Source organism: Talpa occidentalis, unplaced genomic scaffold (assembly GCF_014898055.3).
Source record: "Talpa occidentalis isolate TD23 unplaced genomic scaffold, MPIMG_talOcc4v2.1 talOcc4.9, whole genome shotgun sequence".
NCBI lineage: Eukaryota > Metazoa > Chordata > Mammalia > Eulipotyphla > Talpidae > Talpa > Talpa occidentalis.
The window spans coordinates 110179001-110198720 of record NW_023605305.1 but is presented as its reverse complement, the minus strand read 5'-3'; the positions used below and the strand labels follow the sequence as shown (position 1 = coordinate 110198720).

Sequence of the window (19720 nt, the reverse complement as noted above, 5' to 3'; positions counted from 1 at the left end):
ATGTTTCATATTTTTGCAGACTTAAAAAGATAAAAATTTCTTAACTTTCCATGAAAGTCTGTTCTACATTTCTGCAGTGAATGTATCACATTATTCTGACTTTCAGTCTGTGTACATCCAGGTAGTCACATTTGTCTTACTTTCTTTTTTAAAGATTCATTTATTTGTTTGTTTGTTTGTTGAAGAACTGGGGTGTAGGCTAAAAGTGTGGGGTGGTGGTGAGAGGATTCACCAGAGACAGATTGGGGTACAGAACAGGCAGATTCCCTGAAATACACTGCTGAGGGGAGCAGCAGGAGAGACAGAATAGGTCTGCTGCACAGGGGATCCAACCCAGGCCATAGTGGTAATAGTGCTAAGATTCAACCCCTAGGTCCCCAGGGAGGCCCTTAGTCTTACTATTATACCATGTTTTGATTTTCCTGATTATTCATAACCATTATTTCTATAATTTTCCCTTTGTCTTCCTTATATCCATATTCTAATATAACATAAACATTCTTTTCTAGTAATATATTTTTTAAACAGAAGAAAAACTGTTCTAACAGATTCTAACAATTACTATCAAAAAATGAAATCCCCCATGCTACAATTTTAGACCCTTCTGTTTATAATTTGACTCTTCAAAAACTTGATTTAGGGTCAATTTCACTAAAATAGTTCTAATCCATAAGGTACTGTGATAATTAAAACCACTGGTCACTATTTTAAATGTGAGTTTTCATATTTTCAACAGCAATTAAGAAAATATAGTTTGGACTATAACCAAGATGAAAATGCATACATTGTGCAAAAATGAAAAATGATGTAAAAAATATATAAAATTAAAAAAAAATACAGTTCAGTTTTCTGCAGAAGGAATACTGTTGGTTATTCTTATTATTAGTAGCTACCATTTATTGAATGAAGTAACAGTTTCTTTACATACTTTGTCTCATTATATCATAATATCATATGCCAATCCTGGGAGCCAGGGACCATCCTAATTTCAGAGGAAGAGACAGAGCCAAAAGCAAGCAGCATAGATTTGAATCGAGACGCATGGCACCACAAACTCTTATTTTTTTCTATCATCACTAGTTCCTCTCAATTTTTCTCATAGACCTGATTTTTAGCAGTTTAACTATCTCCTCCCCATGTGTCTTCTTATTCTCAACAAGGATACAGTCAAAGACTTTTTACTTTTGTAATTCAGAACTAGATACACAAAATGAAAGCCGGTGTCTGGTCTTTTGCTGGATCCTTTCAGGCTACGTTATTAATTTTCTAAATAACGCTCTATGGCAGATATTATTCACACTGTCTCATAGCTAAGGAAATAAATTACAAGCTGAAAATTACGTAAAATATGAAAACCCTGGGGCCAGGACTAATTCTTACCAAACATTGTCATTTCCCGGATTAACAGTAGCCTGTTGATAATTGCTCTTCGGGTGTTTCACTCTAAGTAGGTTATTAGTAATCTTTATTTTATTGTATGCTCTGTGCCTTATGGATTAGAACTATTTTGGTGAATTTGACCCTAGGACAAGTGTTTGAAGAGCCAAATCCCCCCCCAACACACCTCATTATTGAAAAGGAAAAAAATCCAGCATTGTGATTTGTGGTTTGTGTGACACACACACGTGCACACACACGGCTTAGTTGAGACCCTTCTTATGAGTTTGTCTATCTTTTGCATGACTCATAGGAAATTTTCCCAGCCTCTTACCAACTCCTGCCAGTGGACCAGAGGAATTTCTCTGATGCCTGAGAATCTCCTGGCTTCATAGTCACAGTTCTCAGATTTTTGATTTCCTCTTTAAGCTTTTGTCTGTGTAACAACAATGCCTGGTAGAACCAGATAATTATATTTACCTACTCTGTCAGTACATGCTCGGTTTACTGAATATATTCCAACCTAAACATTTCTTAACTCTCGACTATCAAGTATTACAAAATAACTTGCTGCTCATCTTCAATTGTGTCCTTATAATTTTGCGTGTTGAAGTCACATATAAAAAAGGGGCAACCTAACACTTTTTAAAAAAAAATTATTTTTATTTATGCATACAAGAGCTGGGGTACAGGCCAGAGGTGTGGGGGGTGAGAGGATTCACCAGAGACAGAGTAGGGAACAAAACAGAGCAAATTGACCAAAATACACTGCTGAGGGGAGCAGCGGATGAGTCAGGAGAGGTCTGCTGCACCATGTGGGTATCTTCCCTGGCCGGGGACCCCAAACTCTGAGCCTCAGTGGCTGTGGACAGCTTCATAGGTTGTGTCTTAACCCCTTGTGCCACCAGGGAGGCCCTAATACTTTTTGATCCCTGCAGATTCTTAATAGACTTCCCTGTTGGGCTATAAACCTCTTAACCTTCAGATTCATTGTCTTGGAATACAGAGCATCAAAAGTTGCAGATGTGAATATATTAAAGCTACTTATGTTTTTTTTTCTAAGATCTTTTCTAGTTACTTTATCTTTCCTCTCCTTCCCTTTCTTTTCTTTCTTTCCAAACTCTTTTTAAGTTCCTGAGAGCTAACAACACAGATAGGACTTAGGACCCCAGAGTTTGTTCCTTCACATGCTGAACAGCACTTTACAAGCCCATTATACTTCTTGTCAGGGTAGTTGATTTGAAGTTATAAAATCATGTATAGTACACAGTGTTATAAAAGCTACTTTTTTTTTTTGGTAGCACCTCATATACCTTTCCCACCTCTCTTATGAAGAGGCAGTCTTTAAAAAAGTTCTTATTCCTTAATATAAAATTAAATGAACATAGCAAGAAATTATAAAATAGAAAGTAAGATGGAAAGCCAGTTTTCCAAACCTCCTCCTAGTACTCCTAGAAAAATTTGATGCACATGTGAATATTTTTCTCCTGCCCAAATAGCCTTTTATACCATTCAGACTTGGTATTAAAAAAAAAAAGCATAATTAGTGTATTTTGGAGCTTTTTCAGTATTAACACGGAGACAAACACATAGCTCTCCCGTGTGTCATTGTATATATCTGAAAGAATTGTATTTAGCTGGTAGTTATTGGCTGTTTTAACATCTTACTTGACGTGTGGATATTTGAGTTCTATACACATGTGTGTATATTTGAAGGGCTATGTATATATTACCTTCAAAGACTGCTGTAATATAAATCCCTCTGCTTTGCTTATATTTTTGTTTAAGTATGCAGCTATAGAATAAGTTCTAGCATTACACTTAATAAAAAATAGGCATTTGAAATTTTACACCTGTTGCCAAATTGTCCCACATGTTGTGACAGCTTACGTTTCCATGAACAACATGTGAACATTACTTTTTTCCCATAATCTTTAATAATGTAGTATTTTACTAAGGCTTTTTATTTTTTTGCCAGTATCATGATTGAAAATTGTGTCAATTTATTATTTTTATTTCACTCTTCTTTAATTATGAATTCGAGCAATTTTCAAATTTATTAGCATTTATATATTTTTTCTATGGATTGCCTCTGCCTGTCCTTTATTCCTGTTTCTGTTTTGTGGTTTTCCTTATACTGGCTATTTGAATATTAGGATACTTAACCTTGGACCTCCCTGATGGTACAAGGGGTCAAGTCTTAACACTGAGCCACTGCAGCACGAGTTCTATCCCTGGCCAGGGAGCTGACCCACATGGCGCAACAGACCTCTCCTGTCTCGCCTGCTACTCCCCTCAGCAGTGTATTTCAGTCAGTCTGCCTGTTCTGTTCCCCACTCTGTCTCTGGTGAATCCTCTCATCCTTTACTCCCATACCTCTGGCCTACACCCAGCTCTTGTATGCATAAATAAATTTATTAAAAAAAAAAAAAGAAACTCAACCTTGTGTCTGCAATGTGTATTACAGATATTTTTCCCAGTTTATTATTTACCTTTCAAATTTACTAATGGTTTTTTATTAGACAGAAATCTTGTATTTTTATGTAATCAGATATATTCTTTCTTCATTTATCACTCCTAGAGCTTGTTTTTCCTGTTACATTTAAAGATTTTGCTTTTTCTAGCATCTTTTATTTTTGCTTTTTTAACTTTTCAGACTTAATCTAGAGAATTTTCATGCATTTATTCAAGATTTTTCTTTTTGATCAATTTCTCTGTGCCTAACATTATAGTTTAAAATGCTCCGTTGCAACAGCGTAGCCTCTTATCCTCAGGATACTAAAATCTGGGGAAAATAAGAGCAAGTCAAAGCAGTCTGGGCATTATAAGGATTTAGAGTAAAAGAAAGTCCCATTTGGCCTAGAGGAAGCTTAAAGGCTTGGATGTAACTTCATGAATTTTTGGTCCTCTCTCTCGGCCATACATTTTCCTAAGTTTATAATTTGTTCTGTGTTCAGATTTTTGCTTAGCCAGGCTGGTGCTGTACCTTTGATGCCTCACATACAAAGAGAAGAATATGAATGTAGAAATACAATCCACTCTGAGCTAGACTTTTGTTTTAAAACTAGTCTGAACTGCTGTCGTATTTATTTCTAGAATTAGCCGCAGAGGTGGGAGGGTGTGGGAAGACCATGCCATGGAGCAGCTTCCTCACCAGACCTTTTATTCTCTGCTGTCACTGTCCTAACCTGACAGAGCTAAGTGGCTTGGAGAAAGGCTCAGCCTCCTCACGCCTTCCTGCAAGCCCCAGATCCAGGCACATTTGACATTGTTTTCTCCCCCCATGTGCCTCCTGCTGTTGGACAATGCAAATGGAATCTCTCTTTTCAGGTGAAACCAGTGGGAACGAAAGTGATGCCGAGTATCTGCCAAAGAGTGAGTGAGTCACCGGGGCTGCTCCCTCTCTCGGGTTGGTCCCTGTCGGGGTGATCGAGGGTATAGGTGGAGTGGAACCTACTGGTGTGACTAAGCAGGCTTTTTCCACACACTGTTTCATTTTGTGGGTGATTTCTTCATTATGAGAACCTGTTGAGAGTTGGGAGCTAAACAGTTCATGGTCACATTTTTAACAGCATTAAAAATCCATGGCGGAGTCCGCCAAGCCAGTGTGATTCTCGAGATGGAATATTTGTAGGGGTGGTGTCGAGCTGCATGTTCAGACCTATATGCCCAGGTTCCCCGGCAGCCAGAGTATGTGAATCATCACTCAAACACGATTGTTTAAGTGACTTTGCGCTCTCTGACACTGAGATGGGAAACATTTCAGTATATTTCTTTTTTTTCCCCAAAAGATTTATTTATTTATGCGTACAAGAGCTGGGGTATAGGCCAGAGATGCGGGGGGTGGGGAGGGGTGAGAGGATTCACCAGAGAAAGAGAGTGGGGAACATAATAGGCAGATTAACCGAAGCATACTGCTGAGGAGAGCAGCGGGCGGGCGAGTCAGGAGAGGTCTGCTGCGCCATGTGGGTAGCTCCCTGGCCAGCCAGGGATCGAACTCATGCTGAGGCTGTGGATTGCTTCATAGTGCTGTGCTTAACCCCTTGCACCACCAGGGAGGCCCTTCAGTGTATTTCTTACTCAAACATTTATATTCCAGATGATTGTGCCTTTCTTTTCTGTTAGAATATAGCCATGCAAAGCACTTTTTATTCCCCCTGTATTCAAGTGCTTCGTGGTTCTCTGCAACTGTCATCAAAGAGATTTTCAGAGCAAGTCAGGCAGTTCCTGTTTCACTGCTTGACATCCTGAGGGATGGGAAAAGCAGGAGGCATGAATTAACAGGCTGAGCTCAGGGCAGTTTCCGGTCTGGTGTTCTGCGCTTATGATTAATAGTCATGTGTTGCCTCCTCCTGCCTGAATTAGGTGTTTGATTTTGTAGCCTGACTGAGGGTGAAACTTAGCTCATCACCAGGTTTGGCCTGGCTGGGTGAACATAATCAATTTGGTTCTGTTGCTACTGAGAAACAGAACTTAAACATTTGTCTTGACTTGATCTGGTCCTCTGGCATGAGTAAGACTTTGCCTGGGACTCTCAACATACTGCTGATTCTAGGGAGCTTCTCTTGGATGTGTTTTTTTAAATTTTGGTCCACAGTGTAATTTCTTTGGGGGCAGAGTGAGTCATATCTCAAAAGCAAAGCAAAGCAATTAGAGGATGAGTCTTTCAGTCACTTGCTCAAAATGACACAGAAGCAAATGTCTGGGGATTTTCGACTCTTCCTTCTCCAAGTACTTCCCCTTGAGGAAGTGACCCTTAATTGTTCAGAATGTAAAGATAATGAGACAGTGATGAAATGCGATTCTGTTTGGTGGTATTGCTGGTACTGTCTACATAGTATGCTTCCATAATTTCCTTCTTTTGGAAATAGTCTACTAATAGGTGTCTTCTTATGCTTCATTTGCACCCTCGAGTGTAGCACCATTGCTGATAGAAGCTTGTGCCTGTAACTAGTAACCAGTGTCAGAAGAGTCAAGGGAAAAGGACCATTTCTTTAATGAGAGGATAGTTTTTTTAAAATTTTTTATTTTATCAGACTCATCCCTTTATCGCTTATCCCTTGTAGGACTCGTTTCTTTCATCACTTCTTTCATTCCTGCCTATGATGTCATGGTCCTAACAATGGGATCTGTTGTCAGGCCAGTGCTTTTATGTAGCATTTTCCTTCTGCTTTGCTGTTAGGCCATGAAAGATGGGGTAGCAAAAGGCATGTCATGCCTACAGATTATCGACAGCCACCGCCGCCAGTCTCTACCTGTCCCCCGTGTACATCCTATGTCCTAGACCCGACAGGTGTGTCTGCGTGGCAGACACTGGCTCATTAACCTTCATTTAGCAACTGAGTGAAGATTCCTTAGGCCTGTAGGCTCGAGTGCATGGGCACTACTGGGCAGATGGGCAACCGAGCTCTGTGCTCTTCTTCCAGACCGCCACAAGCGCCTGGCCCAGCTGCAGCACTCGGCCAAGAGGAACCCACACTACCAGACCTTAGAGCGGGACCTTATCGAGCTACAGGAGCAGCAGCTGTTTGAACTTTTTGTGGTGGTATCGCTACAGAAGAAGACATCAGATATAAGCTATGTTCCCCAGGTCATTCAACAGTTCCCTGGTAAGGTAGGTGCAAGGAGGCCAAGAGGCACTCTGGAGTGTTCTTTTGGGTCTGTGTGTCTGTGTGCACTTACTTCCTCTCTTCTTGTTGACTGTCATCTCCATTAGCTCTTACTAAGACTGTGCTGCTCGTGGGATCTGGTAAAGTGACACCGGTGACGTCAGTGTGAGCTGCAGCCACAGGGAATATAAGGCTCATTCTCCAAATTATTCTGTTTTTTTTTAATTTGTTGCTCTGCTGTTTACCAAATGACCTTTAGCAGTTACAAAGCCTCAATTTTCTCATACTTAATGAGGGGAATAATAAATGTGACCGTTTAGAGCATGGAGTCTGAGCCAAATAACTACATTTGCCATTTATTAACTCTCTGACTTTGACTTTTTTTTTTTTTTAAACATTTGGGGGACAATGCAAGAAACAATGGTATACTTTTTTTTTTTTTTTAAGATTTATTTATTTATTTATACAAGCACGGGGTACAGTCAGAAGCGCGGGAGGGTGAGAGAATTCACCAGAGCCAGAGCGGGGAGCAGAGCAGGCAGAAGGACCGAAGCACACTGCTGAGGGGAGCAGCGGGCGGCAGGAGAGGTCTGTGCACCATGTGGGACCCTCCTCGGTGGCCGGGGAGCAGCCGGGGATCGAACCGGCGCCGCAGAGGCCTCGGGCAGCTTCGCAACCCAGCGCTCAACCGCTGCGCCATCCGGGAGGCCCCTCTGACTTTGACTTTTACGTAACTGCTGTGTGCCTGATTTCTTCATTTCAAAGTGGTAATCCAAATAGTGTCCACCCCATTGAGCTGTCGTGAGAATTAAATGAGCTAATTTTTATAAGGCACTTAGAACAGTACCCGGCATGTCGTAAGCCCTATATAATGCTGTTATTAGCGAGGACTTAGTGATACAATATTTATAAAGTGCTTAATGCAGTTTCTGGCACACAGTAAGCACTTCAATAAATGGTAGCTATTTTTATTAACAGTATTGTTTGGTTCACTTTACCTTTTTCAAAACAGATTTATTTAATCAAATATTTCTTAAATACTTACTGTTGGTGGAGGTTAGTGCTGGGGATGCAGAGGGAAGAGATCTTGGCCTCTGCTGTCATGGAGCTTACATGACAGGCCCCAAATGTGGCTTGGAGTTTGGTAGCAGCGGATACAAGGAGTGAAACAAACTGGTAACCTCTGAGCATGTTGAGTCCACAAACATGCTTTTTGGTTTGCAGTGTTTTTACAAAAACAATAAAATCTTGTCATCTGTTAAAAAATCAGATTTCACATAAGTATGTATTTATGAAAAAGCTAGTGAAACACAACTGTACTAGAATCCGAGACCTTTTTTTTGAAAGTCTTAAGCAGCATCCCTATAATAAGTCAGTCAGTTTCATTTTTTATAAAATTCCTCAGTATGGCTTGAGAGCACTCTTATCAACCGCCTGGTTTGTACCAGAGAGTTGAAAAATAATGTCAGCGAGGTAGTTTTGAGAAGCCTGATTTTCCATAAAGAAAAGCTTAATTTTTCCACTGTTTTTTAATCACTTTTATATCTGTTGAGAGAAATCTTGAGATTGAGCCTGTTTTCAACACAGCCTGGGCTCAGAACCAAATGCAGACCCATTAGAGTGCAGCGGTGCTTCGGGGATGCCTCTAAGCCATCTTTGCATGTCAGGCTCCCAGAAATGAGCAAGGAAAAGAGCTGCCTGAGCTCCTCTTAATTCTGTTGTAGAAAACCTTGAAAGAATATAGTAGAATATAATACAACTAAAATTTTGTTAGAACACTTGTCCACTTGTGAGCTGAATATCCAGGTCACCCAAAATAGCTGCATGTTTTGTATTAGAAATTAGATTGTTTTTGTTAGTTACATGTAGGCAGTATAGTAATTAGATTTATTATCTGCTTGCTTTTATGCAAATTTCTGAATGTCTTTTAACTAAATGTTGAATGTCTCTGAAAGTACAATATCAGACTTTCACAAGGGGTCTTTCTTCTCTGCTAAAATTTTATAGGAAGTTGCAAACCAGTAATTAGGCAGCAAAGATTATATGCTGAAGGAAATGATTATATGTGGGGTGAATTCTAAAAATAGTATCATTTCTAAATAGCATGAGTCTGCCTTTTCAAAACATCTTTGGTTATTGATCAGAATCTCTTAAGCTGACAGGGTTTGTGCTACCAGTACATTGTGAATCATGCTGCATGATTCATAAAAATATTTGGTTCCCACTAATATGTGAATTCTGAATTAAGTTTCTACCTCCAGGTAAGAAACTATTTTCAGTCATCTCATCAGATTATGGATCTCCTTGAGTACCATTTCTAGGTTAAAAAAATAGGATTCTTTGTTCTTAATAATGCTTGTTCTCAGCGCACCTGCAGCGATTACCAGTCTTGGCCTTCCAAACTTGTTGAGCAACACAAAGCCTTGCTAATTTAAATGCGTAAGCTTCTCAGAGACCTCATTTCCTGAGACCAAGCTGTTTTTATTTCTGTTCTGCACCTATTTAGAATATTAGTCACTTGCAGCGTTATCTTTTCCAGGGTGATCATGGCTTTAAGCAGTCCAAGGACACTGAAGAGAGACTCAAAGTTATCCCCAAGTTTTGTTTTCCCGATTCAAAGGACTGGGTGCCAACCTCAGAACTCAAGAGGTAAGTGGGCTGCTTGATCTGATTTCTCTTGCCTGGAGTTGCAAAAGTAGAATCAGTGTTTGAGAAATGGGTAGACCAGCTGTGAAACGACACCGGGGCAGATCAAGGATGCAGTGAAAGGAAAGGAAGAAACAATTTAAAACATTTCCTATGTGTGATACAAAAAGGAAAGACATCGTAATTTCAGTGTCAAAGGGAAAACAAGTTTAGAGGCTCTTCAGTTTGCCAATCCTGCTGGGAAAAAAAGTTCCACTTGACGTACAATCGGAAATGCCACCAAGTGGACAGAAAAGGAAAAAAATACTTGAGCTTAGGGGCTCTGCTGAGAAGCACAGGTACAACAGAGTGTTTGCTGCCTCTTAGTTTTCCTCCAGCTTGACGGCAACCACAGCCCAGACTCTGTGTTCCCCCGTGGGACATGCACAGGGGAAGGCTCCTCTTTGGGAGGTGTGAGTCTAGTGGGAAGTAAAGACTTTCTTCCCAGAATCTAGAGGAAATGACCACATTAATGAATAAGGCTTGTCATCTCTGAATCCTGCTCATAGAGGCATAACTGCTTTGTTCAGAACTGTAATTATTGATGATGCGGTTTAGGCTGCAAAGCTTGATTATGTGAACATGTCACATGCTGATGGCCTACTGGAGGACAGCCGCCTCTGTTGCCTAAGTAGCTCTGTTCTCCCACCTCATATTGCCTCCAGACTGAGCTGCTGTGTCTCATAACCAGTTGAGCCTGATCCATGCTTCTCTTCAGCCAGCAGTCCTAATGCTTTGTCTTGTCAACGGCACTGCCAACCATGTCAGCAGCTTCTTTCTTTTTTTTTTTTAGATTTATTTATGCATGCATGCTTACAAGAACTGGGGTGTAAGCCAGAGGTGTGGGGAGGGGGGGGTTGATGAAGAGATTCACCAGAGATGGAGTGGGGAGCAGAACAGGTAGATCTACTAAAATGCACTGCTAGGGAGAGCAGCGGGTGAGGTGGGGGAGGTCTGCTGCAACATATGTGGGTCAGCTCCCTGGCTGGGGATGGAACCTAGATCCTAGGGGTGATAATGCCTTGAGCCTTGACCCCTAGGCCACGGGGGAGGTCCAGCAGCTTCTTTCATATGGACTTGGCTCCCTGGTCAGTTTCCTGACCTCTGACAAGTCATGTATGTTTATTCTAGAATGTTCGGAAAATGCAGAGCAGTAAATAAAAAGCAGAAATTAGAAATCATTGGCATTCAGTGATAACCACTGTAAATATTTTAACATATTCTGTTCAATTTTTAATTTTAATCCATAGATAGGAATGTATTCATTGTTCACATTTGGATTTCTTTGATTAAAATTTCTTTGGGCATCTTTTTTTTTTTTTTTTTTTTTTTTTTTTTATTTATTTATTTATTTATTTATTTATTTATTTAAGCAAGCACTAGGTACAGTCAGAAGCGCAGGAGAGTGAGAGAATTCACCAGAGCCAGAGCAGGGAATAGAACAGGTAGACCAATGAAATACACTGCTGAGGGGAGCAGCGGGCGGCAGGAGAGGTCTGCGCGCCATGTGGGACCCTCGCCGGTGGCCAGGGATAAAACCGGTGCTGCAGAGGCTGCGAGCAGCTTTGCAGCCCATCTTACAACTGTTGTGCCACCGGGGAGGTCTTTGGGCATCTTGAAGTGTTCTTTTTTGTAAATTACATGTGCTTCTCTTTTGTTTATGTTTCTAAAGAGGAGCTGATTTTTTGCTTTTGATTTTTATATATTGAGGATATAATCCTTTGCCTATCACTTGTCCGTGTCACCTCTCAAAACTTAATAGAATTTGAAATGGAAAATGTCTTACCAACCCTACCCTTACCCCTACCCCTACCCCTACCCCTACTCCTACCCCTACCCCTACCCCTACCCCAACCCCAGCTAAATTGGACATTCAACAAAAGGAAAACGGACTCGAATCATAGCATGACTGGGTAAATAAGAATGTAGAAAGAGGCAGCGGCCCCTCCAGCCTGTCCTCACCTATGCTGTTCTCACCACTGCAAAGCAAGACTCCCGAGAACTGGACATTCTCCCTCGGGAGGAATATGACTTGCAATAAATGTAATATTGATGCCCCCCTTAGGCCACAAAATGATTGCTGTTAGTCCTTAATTTTTAATTGTGCCATGAAGAATGCCAGTAGCAGTTGTTTGGATCTCAAATTATTAACTATTTTTCAGTGAAACATTCTCCTTTGTCTTGACTGGTGAAGATGGCAGCCGGTGGTTTGGCTACTGCAAGAAGCTCTTGGTAAGTGCCAGACTTGGGCCACAGTCAGAGGTGGTTAAGGAACCGTAGAACCCGACTAGGAACTTCAGGAACAGTCTCTAGATGCATTTGAGGGCTACGCCACGATGTGTGTGTGAAAGAAATGATATTAACTTTAAACCATAAGAACAAATTGGGGGGTTAGCCATGGATTGTTCCAGAATAGAAATGGTATGAATTTATTTTATTATATTTATTTATTTTATATATCAGTCCAGGATATATGTGTGTGTGTGTGTGTGTGTGTGTGTATGTGTGTATGTGTGTATTTGTGGAATGGAGCACAGTAACCCATTTGAAGGAGCTCAGGATTACTTCTCACTTAGATGCCTTCACCAAATTTGGAATAAACCATGCTATCATTTTTAGCATTTTCCCATCTTTCAGTGCCCATTTAGGGTAAGAGCTTTGGTTTCTTCTCTGTACTGAAAAGTGGTAAGAGAGTATTAAAAGTGTCCAGATCAGTAATAACTTGTGCTGCTTAACTTTGTCTTTTAGCCGGAAGGCAGAGGAAAGCGCCTGCCCGAGGTTTACTGCATGGTCAGTCGCCTTGGCTGCTTCAACCTTTTTTCCAAGGTGAGTGGGGCGGGGCCTGTAACCGGGGGTTGTGTCTCTGATGAGCTCACTAAGCAGTGGCAAGTGGCATGCACTGTCACATACCGCTTAAGTAAGTGCTCCCCTTGAGAGCCACAGGTTAGAAGGTTTGAATTCAGATCTCTAATCTAGAGGCTGTTCATCCTCATTTCTATTTGCTAAACCTCCCATTTTAAAGAACCATGACCATGACCTGAAGCTTATCTTCTTTCTCATCTTTCCCAGACCCCAAATTACCAGGTATCATTGTGAGTGTCACTTTTTTTTCCCCTACTTTAGTGAAATGGAAAGGACCCTCTCTTCTAAAAATAAATTGATTTATTTTAATAACTTTACTTGGGGGGTGTAAAAGATAGCCCCAAGAAATACGAGGCCACTGATGAACGTTTTTCCCCCTAAGATTTATTTTTATTTATTTATGCGTATAAGAACTGGGATGGAGGCCAGAGGTGCGGGGGGGTGAGAGGATTCACCAGAGACAGAGTGGGGAACAGAACAGGCAGATCAACCAAAGTACGGGCGAGACAGGAGTAGTCTGCTGTGCTATGTGGGTCAGCTCCCTGGCGGGAGTGGCTGGTGATAGCTTGAAAGTACTGAGATTTTAACCCCTGCGACACCAGGAAGACCCTGATAAACTTTTTTGGTTGTAGCAGCTTATCTGTCTTAAAATCTGTTGGTTATTTTCAAATTTGTGCACTCAATTTGGCAGTCCCTTTAATAGGATCCTCGATGGTTTTGAACTGAATTTGTAATAAAATAGCACTCTGTATGTAGATTCTGGATGAAGTAGAGAAGAGGCGAGAAATGTCTCCGGCTCTGGTCCACCCCTTCATGCGCAGCGTCATGGAGGCGCCTTTCCCTGCTCCTGGGCGCACCATCACGGTGAAGAGCTACCTCCCCGGGGCTGGAGATGGGGTAAGTCTCACGACACTTTGAAAACAGCCCAGAGAGCAGACCTTTCTCTCTCTGAGGTAGGGCCTTTTACACTAAATAGTCAAAAGTCTTAGGGCACGGTTTGTCCTTTCCAGAAACTGTAAAGAATAATATGTGTTAGTCCCCCAAAGTAGGGAGAAATAACCAACTGATTAGTGAGTTAGCTGATCCTAGACCCACTGGAGACAGAGATTTTCTACCATTCGTAGGTGGATCCTACATAATGACAATTTCAATGTGATACATGGAGAGTAGCATACTAGTCAGGTAAAATAATGGATTTTACCAGATTTACAGCACAGAAATAACCTTACTAGGCCTTGGGGTCAGTGGGCAGCTTCACATACTCTTATTTTTTTTAAAAAAAGATTTATTTATGCATACAAGAACTGGGGTACAGGCCAGAGGTACGGGGGTGAGAGGATTCACCAGAAACAGAATGGGAGCAGAAGAGGCAGACTGACTGAAATCCACTGATGAGGGCAGCAGTGGGCAAGACAGGAGAGGTCTGCTGCGCCATGTGGGTCAGCTTCCAGGCCGGAGATCAAACTCATGCTGTAGCAGCTGCCTATAGCTTCTAGTGCTAAGACTTGACCCCTTGCACCACTAGGGAGGCCCAGCTTCACACACTTTGTGTATCAGACCCTCTTCTTTGAATATCACCCATGAAAGAATGATAGGATCCCCCAGTGTTGTCATTAGAGATGTCTCCCTTCCTTAGCTCCCCTGATGAAATTCTTGCATTTCAGTCCATCGAACTCTGCCGGCCGCTGGATTCCCGACTGGAACACGTGGACTTCGAGTGCCTCTTCAGGTGCCTGAGTGTGGGCCACCTCATCCGGGTCTGCGCCTCTCTCCTATTGGAGCGGAGGGTCATCTTTGTCGCCAACAGCCTAAGGTGAGAAATGAGTAAAACGTCACTTCATACTGTTGTTGCTGTTGTAAATTTGGGGGCATATTAAAATACTGGTTACCTAATGCCATAGTGATGTGAATAATTCCAAATGACAAATAACCATGACTTTGGGGGAGGAGGGTGTAATAAATGTACCTTTCTAATTGCTTTTTGCTTAAACTGTTGTTAAAAATTGGTAATACTTTCTAAGCAGACATGAATTTTTAACAATATAAGTTGTGGGACGAGCTGAAAGATTTTTAGTAAGTCATGTTAAAAATTCAAATAAAATGTTAAAAACAAATAGTCACTCCGGATCACTGTGTGATTACCCATTCATCACGGAACACGCACTGACCGGCATCAGTCTGTGGTTCTGTAACATGACACGCGCGGCTCCATCCTTGCGTTGCTCTGTGTGTGACACCGTTCGCTTTCCCTTGCCAGCACCCTGTCGAAATGCGGCCACGCTGCGGTCGCCACTCTGTACCCGTTCACCTGGCAGCACACCTACATCCCCGTCCTGCCCGTGTCCATGATCGACATAGTGTGCTCGCCCACTCCATTCCTCATCGGGATCCTGTCCTGCTCCTTACCGCAGCTCCAGGACCTGCCCGTCGAAGAGGTGAGATGGGAGACGTAGCACCTGGCATATATATAAGATAGATAGCTGCATCCAAAGTCCCATCTGGCTTTTTTTTTTTTTTTTTTTTGCATACAAGAATTGGGGTGTAGGCCAGAGGTGCAGGTGGTGGGTGTGTGTGAGAGAGGATTCAGCAGAGACAGAGTGGGAAGCAGAACGGACAGATGTACTGAAATACACTGCTGAGGGGAGCAGCAGGCGAGACAGGAGAGGTCTGCTGTGCCATGTGGGTCAGCTCCCTGGCGAGGGAGCTTCACAGTGCTGCATCTTAACCCCTTGCACCACCAGGGAGGCCCAGAGGCCTTCCTTTTTTTTTTTTTTTTTAAAGTGAAACTTCCAGTTACAAGGTAAGTAAGTTCTGGAGTATAATGTACATCATGGTAACCATAATTGACAATATTATATTCTATATTTGAGAGTTTATAAGAAAGTAGATCTTAAAAGTTCTCATGACAGTGAAAAAAAATGGTGTAGCCATGTAGCATGGCGTTTCTCTGGGCCAAACTGCCATGGCGGCCAGTGCTGCTGCCCCCAACGCTGAGGGGCTGCACGATGCCACACACTGGCTCCTCCTTAGCCTGCAACATGGACATGGACTGTTGACCGGCAGGAAGTGTCATTGCTGCAGAACTGCGGATTGTGGCTCTTGTATTTGCAGCTCCATGTGCATTTCAGATTTGGAAACTTCTAGAACAATTAATCCCAAAACTGCAAAGATTGTGGAAATGTTGATGGGTTAACTTTTAAATGGGCTATGACTTTGAGTTAATTTTGTTTAAAACTAGTCCCACCTCTTGAAAGTATCAAGACATAATCCTGATCCAGCACTGGCTGATACATTTCTCTGTGAATGTCTCTCCGGTTTAACTTGTCTGGCTTCTTCGTCCCATAGGTGCTGATAGTTGATCTCTGTGCTGACAAGTTCTTACAGGAGGTGAGTGACAAAAGAGGTGATTATATAATGTTTGGTGATAATTGAACAGAACATCTATGAAAGTGCCTAGAGAAGGTGACTCAGACAAGGTTCTTAGTTCTTATACATTCTTACTTGACACACAATCATAAGAGATTGACCTGAAAAATCTGGCTTGGGTTTAGAACTGTTTATCTCAAAGAAGGAAGAAGGAAACAGATTAAGTGCCAGTCTCAAAAGATGGGTTGACATATAAGCCTGTAATTTAATGAAATATAACAAAGCATGTATTAAGCATCAGTTATTTCTAGGCTGGCAGAATCAAAAGACAGCAAGAGACAGTCTGAGCCCTCAGACCTTATAGTCGAATGGATTAGGGAATAGATACATCCATGAAATTTTAGGAATGATAGAATGGAAATTTGTATAGTGTATAGGTGGAGCATAAAAGATGTGGTCATTTATTCTGGGTATTGAACTGGAAGGGGGAGTTAGTAAAATCATCTTAGATCAACCTTCTGTATGTAACCTGTACATAGATTTGTCAGCAGTGAGCACATGGTGATTAAAAAAAAATGTTTCCCAAGACTTTGTCTTTTTAAAAATCAATTAGCTGATCACACTTGAAACACAATTATTTGGGGATGATTTTTGTAATATAGCATATGATCTATAGATGAGATCATTGGTAGGAAAATGCCAGGTGGTTTAATGAAGTGTATGCATTTTTTAAAAATATAGTTAAGATAATATGGGTTCTTCTCAGTGCACGGAAGGAAGTTTCAGACTGACTCTTTAACCCAAATACATACAAAGTCATCTGTTGAATTTTGGGGACCCAAACTAGTGCATGTTTGAGACTTTCTCTCTCAAAGCACATGAAAAAAAATCTCCATTTCTTCTCTTAAGGTGTCTGATGAGGATGAAATTCTACCACCTAAACTCCAAGCTGCCCTAATGCAGATTTTGGAAGAACGAAATGAAATCTTGACTCAGGAGCCGAATTTTTCACAAGGTATGCAACAAATAGGCTGAGAACTTACGGTCAAGGTGGCAAATATTTTCTGAATGCCCAGCACCCTGCTAAGGGATAGACAATAGTAGAATGAGTTTTCCTGGGTCTTGAGAAACTTATAGCTGGCTTCCTTGCTGATCCTCAGATGGGCAAGCCTCTTCCATTGCAGGACCTTTGCACATACTTAGTGCTCTTTACAGGATGCTGTTTCCCCAGATAGCCACCTGATTCCTGCTTTCCTCCCTCTGGCTCATGTTCAGTGTCGCTTTCTCAGTGAGGCCAGATGCAAGAAATCTAAATTGGATCATTACATCTGTAAGGCACCTAATACAATGTTTGACATATCTTAAGTACTCATTTTGTTCAAGATGCATGTGGAATGGGACAGATGAGAAACTAACCTGCTTGAGGAAATACAATGATTTAGGCCTTGCAAAACAGGACCTGATTTGGTAACTTTTAGATAAATAGAATGTAAGTGCTATTGGGGCAGCCAGATGATGATGATGACCCATAGATAGCCTGAAAGATAATGGTGAGATTTGGTGCAATATCTGGCTGGAGACCTGAGGTTGGACATTATTAATTCGGGGAGCCACTATCTCTGAGAAGGGGTGGGCTGAGTCCAATGCTCAAGAAGAGGCAAGAGAGAAACAAACGCATGGTCATCAGGCAGGAGAGGGATGGAGAAGTCAGAAGAGCAAGAAGTGGGAGACAAGGAAGGAGGAGGTGGTCAGCACAAGTGCTGCACGTAGTGTAAAGCAGGTAAAAATGGGAAAACAGATTCAATTTGGTCTCACTGGTGGACTTGGAAAGAGCAGTTACAGGGAAATCACGGATGTGTATTCCAGGTTGAGAGATGTAATAAAGTGGGGGAGAGGAGAGGAGGTGGGGCTGGAGGTCAGGATAGAAGCCATTTGCTTCTTGCAAGGACGCTAGGAAGGAGGATCCTGCATTTACACTCAGTCCTTTCATCGGTGCTTGCCTTGGCATCCCTTCTGTAACCAGAGCCGGTGTCCCCAGAAACACAGTTTTAGGAGACCTTTTTTCTTTTATGTTGCAGCAGACGTGACACTCAACTCTCTGGTGTCCGAAGCATTTGTCAGGTTTTTTGTGGAGCTGGTGGGACATTATTCTTTGAACATGACTGTCACAGAGCGTGGGGAACGCGTCTTCCAGAGGGAGCCTTTCCGCAAGTCCCACACCTCCCGGAGCGTCCGCCACTTCCTGGACCTCTTCATGGAAACGCAGATGTTCGCCGGATTCATTCAGGACCGAGAGCTTCGGAAAAGTGGGGTGAAAGGTCAGTCTCATCATAAAGTTCTCCCTTTGTATTGAGTGAGCATTTGAAGGTTTGAAAATAATCAAAATAGAAAATAGGTTAGGGCCTCCCTGGTGGCGCAGCGGTTGAGCACTGGGTTGCAAAGCTGCCTGCAGCCTCTGCAGCGCCGGTTCGATCCCTGGCTGCTCCCCAGCGCTGAGGAGGGTCCCACATAGCACACAGACCTCTCCTGCCACCCGCTGCTCCCCTCAGCAGTGTGCCTCAGTCCTTCTGCCTGCTCTGCTCCCCGCTCTGGCTCTGGTGAATTCTCTCACCCTCCCGCGCTTCTGACTGTACCCAGTGCTTGTATAAATAAATAAAAATAAATCTTTTAAAAAAAAAGAAAAGAAAATAGGTTGAAGCTACAAGGGCTCAACATTGGAGTCATTTATTACCAGAAATGTTTATTTTTGTAATACTGTTTAGTTACAGAAATACATTGGGAGTAAACAGAGTTTTACTTGATTTGCAGACCTGAAGTGTTAGACAGTCTGACCAATGTGACTTTTCCGCCTAGGTTTGTTTGAGGTCCGGGCCCTCCAATATTTGGAAACAATTCCTGAGTCTGAGCCCAGTGGGGTGAATAGAATTTTGCGGAGTCTTGGTAAGTTGCTGTTTTCCTGATAGATAAATGTGGTTGAAAGTTCTGAAACAGCTTGCCTTATCACAAAGCTGTGAAACCAGATCAGCAATAGACCCTCAAGCATCCTGACCAGAAGCCAGGACCCTATGTCAAATGTGGAGAAAGAGAAGTCTTCAGACACTGGGATTTGCCGCCAGAGTTGTCCACAGTTGTTCTTCAAATGTAGCTCCCTCTTAAAAGAATTCGCATATCATGATTATTAATCTTTCCTAAGTAAAAATCCCTTGGAGAACTTTTATACCAACAATGGCTTCTTTTCACAGAAAAATACTTGAGAATGCAAGTTTTGTCTTTAATTTTAGGGTGGTTTGTGGAGCCCCCTGAAACCCAGCCATGGATTCCAGATTTAAAACATCTGATTTGGAGGGCATGAGGCAAAAGAGAATTTGCTCAAGTCTCTAATTTTACACTTCGTAATGAAATACGGTTGTTTATGACTTTTCAATTCTATTAAACTTTTAATTATTTAAAATGCTAGAGAGAACAGTGGTGTGGTAGCCCAAAATAATGAAGAATCCTTGTTCTGTGGTATTTATGTATGCCTGTCCCTAATTAAAATTAAACCCTAACCTTAACTAGCTGAGAGACCATGGACGAATTATGCCTTTGTCTACTAGTTCATCTTTATAGGACGAATTATATCTTTGTCTGCTAGTTCATCTTTATAACATGGGGTTAGAGTAGATGTATGGATCTTAGCTGACTACAGTGTTATAATCTGTGGGGAGCTTAAATAAAAATCATCTCCCCTGCCCCCTTTTCCCTACCCCAGGCTACAAGAAATCTCTGGTGAGCAGGCCAAGTGATTTTAACTACACTCAGGATTAGCTGATCTCTGAGTT

The 19720-nt window shown here is 41.9% G+C and overlaps 1 protein-coding gene across 10 annotated transcripts in view; it reads left to right on the top strand.

Annotated features, from left to right (window-relative positions):
• The window catches only part of DENND2C (DENN domain containing 2C), a 65642-nt gene that overhangs the window by 43587 nt on the left and 2335 nt on the right, over positions 1 to 19720 (top strand). For 9 of the 10 annotated variants that reach the window (XM_037499796.2, XM_054691039.1, XM_054691036.1 and 6 more), the window contains 12 exons: positions 4708 to 4752; positions 6804 to 6991; positions 9526 to 9635; positions 11834 to 11903; positions 12420 to 12497; positions 13290 to 13430; positions 14198 to 14346; positions 14791 to 14968; positions 15879 to 15920; positions 16809 to 16914; positions 17978 to 18217; positions 18753 to 18839. In XM_037499796.2, the coding sequence (XP_037355693.1) occupies positions 4708 to 4752; positions 6804 to 6991; positions 9526 to 9635; positions 11834 to 11903; positions 12420 to 12497; positions 13290 to 13430; positions 14198 to 14346; positions 14791 to 14968; positions 15879 to 15920; positions 16809 to 16914; positions 17978 to 18217; positions 18753 to 18839 (1434 nt within the window). The remainder of the gene's footprint in view (positions 1 to 4707; positions 4753 to 6803; positions 6992 to 9525; positions 9636 to 11833; positions 11904 to 12419; positions 12498 to 13289; positions 13431 to 14197; positions 14347 to 14790; positions 14969 to 15878; positions 15921 to 16808; positions 16915 to 17977; positions 18218 to 18752; positions 18840 to 19720) is intronic. The other variant, XM_054691041.1, reaches the window with a different exon arrangement.